Below are 1,408 nucleotides of genomic sequence, written 5' to 3'. Positions count from 1 at the left end.
ATTATCTTTGAGGTGTGTTGAGAACCAAGAAGTAACTTGTCGCCTGTGAGGCAAACCAAACCCAAGATGACTGTCAGTTAATTGCTTGCCTCACCTCCTGCCAAGCCAAATTCCTTGGTATATAAAGGCCAGTCTCCTCTGTCATCCCCATCTTCTGTCTTCATCCTTCTCAGCTCCTGCTAAGTGATCGTTAGCCCACCTCCAAGCTCTCTCACCATGAACAGACAAGTCTGCAAGAAATCCTTCAGTGGCAGGAGCCAGGGCTTCTCCGGCCGCTCTGCTGTGGTCTCTGGCAGCAGCAGGATGAGCTGTGTGGCCCGCTCTGGGGGAGCCAGTGGAGGGGCCTGTGGGTTCCGGAGTGGGGCAGGTGGCTTTGGCAGTCGCAGCCTCTACAACCTGGGTGGCAACAAGAGCATCTCCATCAGTGTGGCAGCTGGAGGATCCCGGTCTGGTGGCTTTGGTGGAGGGCGTAGCAGCTGTGGCAGTGGCTTTGTGAGCAGCTATGGAGGCAGCTTTGGTGGTGGCTATGGAGGTGGCTTTGGTGGTAGCAGAGGAATGGGAGGTGGCTTTGGGGGAGCTGGTGTCTTTGGAGGGGCTGGTGGCTTTGGAGAAGCTGGTGGCTTTGGTGGGCCTGGTGGTTTTGGCCCTGGTGGCTACCCCGGGGGAATCCAGGAAGTGACTGTCAACCAGAGCCTCCTGCAGCCCCTCAATGTGGAGATTGACCCCCAGATTGGGCAAGTAAAGGCCCAGGAGAGGGAGCAGATCAAGACCCTCAACAACAAGTTTGCCTCCTTCATCGACAAGGTGAGGGCAAAGACCAGAGATGTTGTGGAGGGTTTGGGCTGCCCAGGGAGTTGGTATAGAAAGATGCTAGTGGGATCTGCCTGACTTGGAGGAAGGGGAACTTGGCTCTTGTCCTCGTTTTGCCTTGGTCCCTACAGGACAGTGAATGTGCCTCTCTTGCTTCTTGGGCCCTGTTTTTCCAGCTGTGAAATAGGGGAAGGATTCCTGATCCTAGCTTATTTCTAGAGACGAGATGAGGGCAAATGAGGTGAGGGTCCAAGCATGTTCTCAGTTCTTTTGAAGAATGGAGCCTTAGCTACAAACTTAGTACAGTTAACTTTCAATTCCTCTCAAAAAGCAATTGCTTGAAATTCCGAACTAGCTGGTAATCAAACTTGCATAATTACCAATCTTGGGATTGCCTCTCACTGATGAGTACTGGCAGCTGACTTACCTTCCAGATGATGTCGTGCTTCAGCCAATATGAAGTTGAGCTGTCCATGCTGAAGCAGAGAAGGGTGTGCTGGGTCTGTGGGGGAATGAGCCCAGGATTTAAAGTGAAACCTAGGTCAGCTGCAAGCTGAGTAACTGAAAGGAGGTCTTCAAATGTGAAACATCTAAGGAG

The 1,408-nt window shown here is 52.4% G+C and overlaps 1 protein-coding gene across 1 annotated transcript; it reads left to right on the top strand.

The window, feature by feature from the left end:
• Nucleotides 1-216: 216 nt before the first annotated feature.
• Nucleotides 217-804, top strand: LOC103584533 (keratin, type II cytoskeletal 2 oral-like; the record flags this gene model as incomplete). The annotated part of the gene is made up of 1 exon (XM_008565498.1): nucleotides 217-804. A coding segment is annotated over exon 1 (588 nt), but the record flags the coding sequence as incomplete, so codon positions are not given.
• Nucleotides 805-1,408: the final 604 nt, after the last annotated feature.

Source organism: Galeopterus variegatus, unplaced genomic scaffold (assembly GCF_000696425.1).
Source record: "Galeopterus variegatus unplaced genomic scaffold, G_variegatus-3.0.2 Scaffold63146, whole genome shotgun sequence".
Classification (NCBI taxonomy): domain Eukaryota; kingdom Metazoa; phylum Chordata; class Mammalia; order Dermoptera; family Cynocephalidae; genus Galeopterus; species Galeopterus variegatus.
Note: the sequence above shows the minus strand (reverse complement) of the source record. Positions and strands in the feature narration are given on the sequence as shown.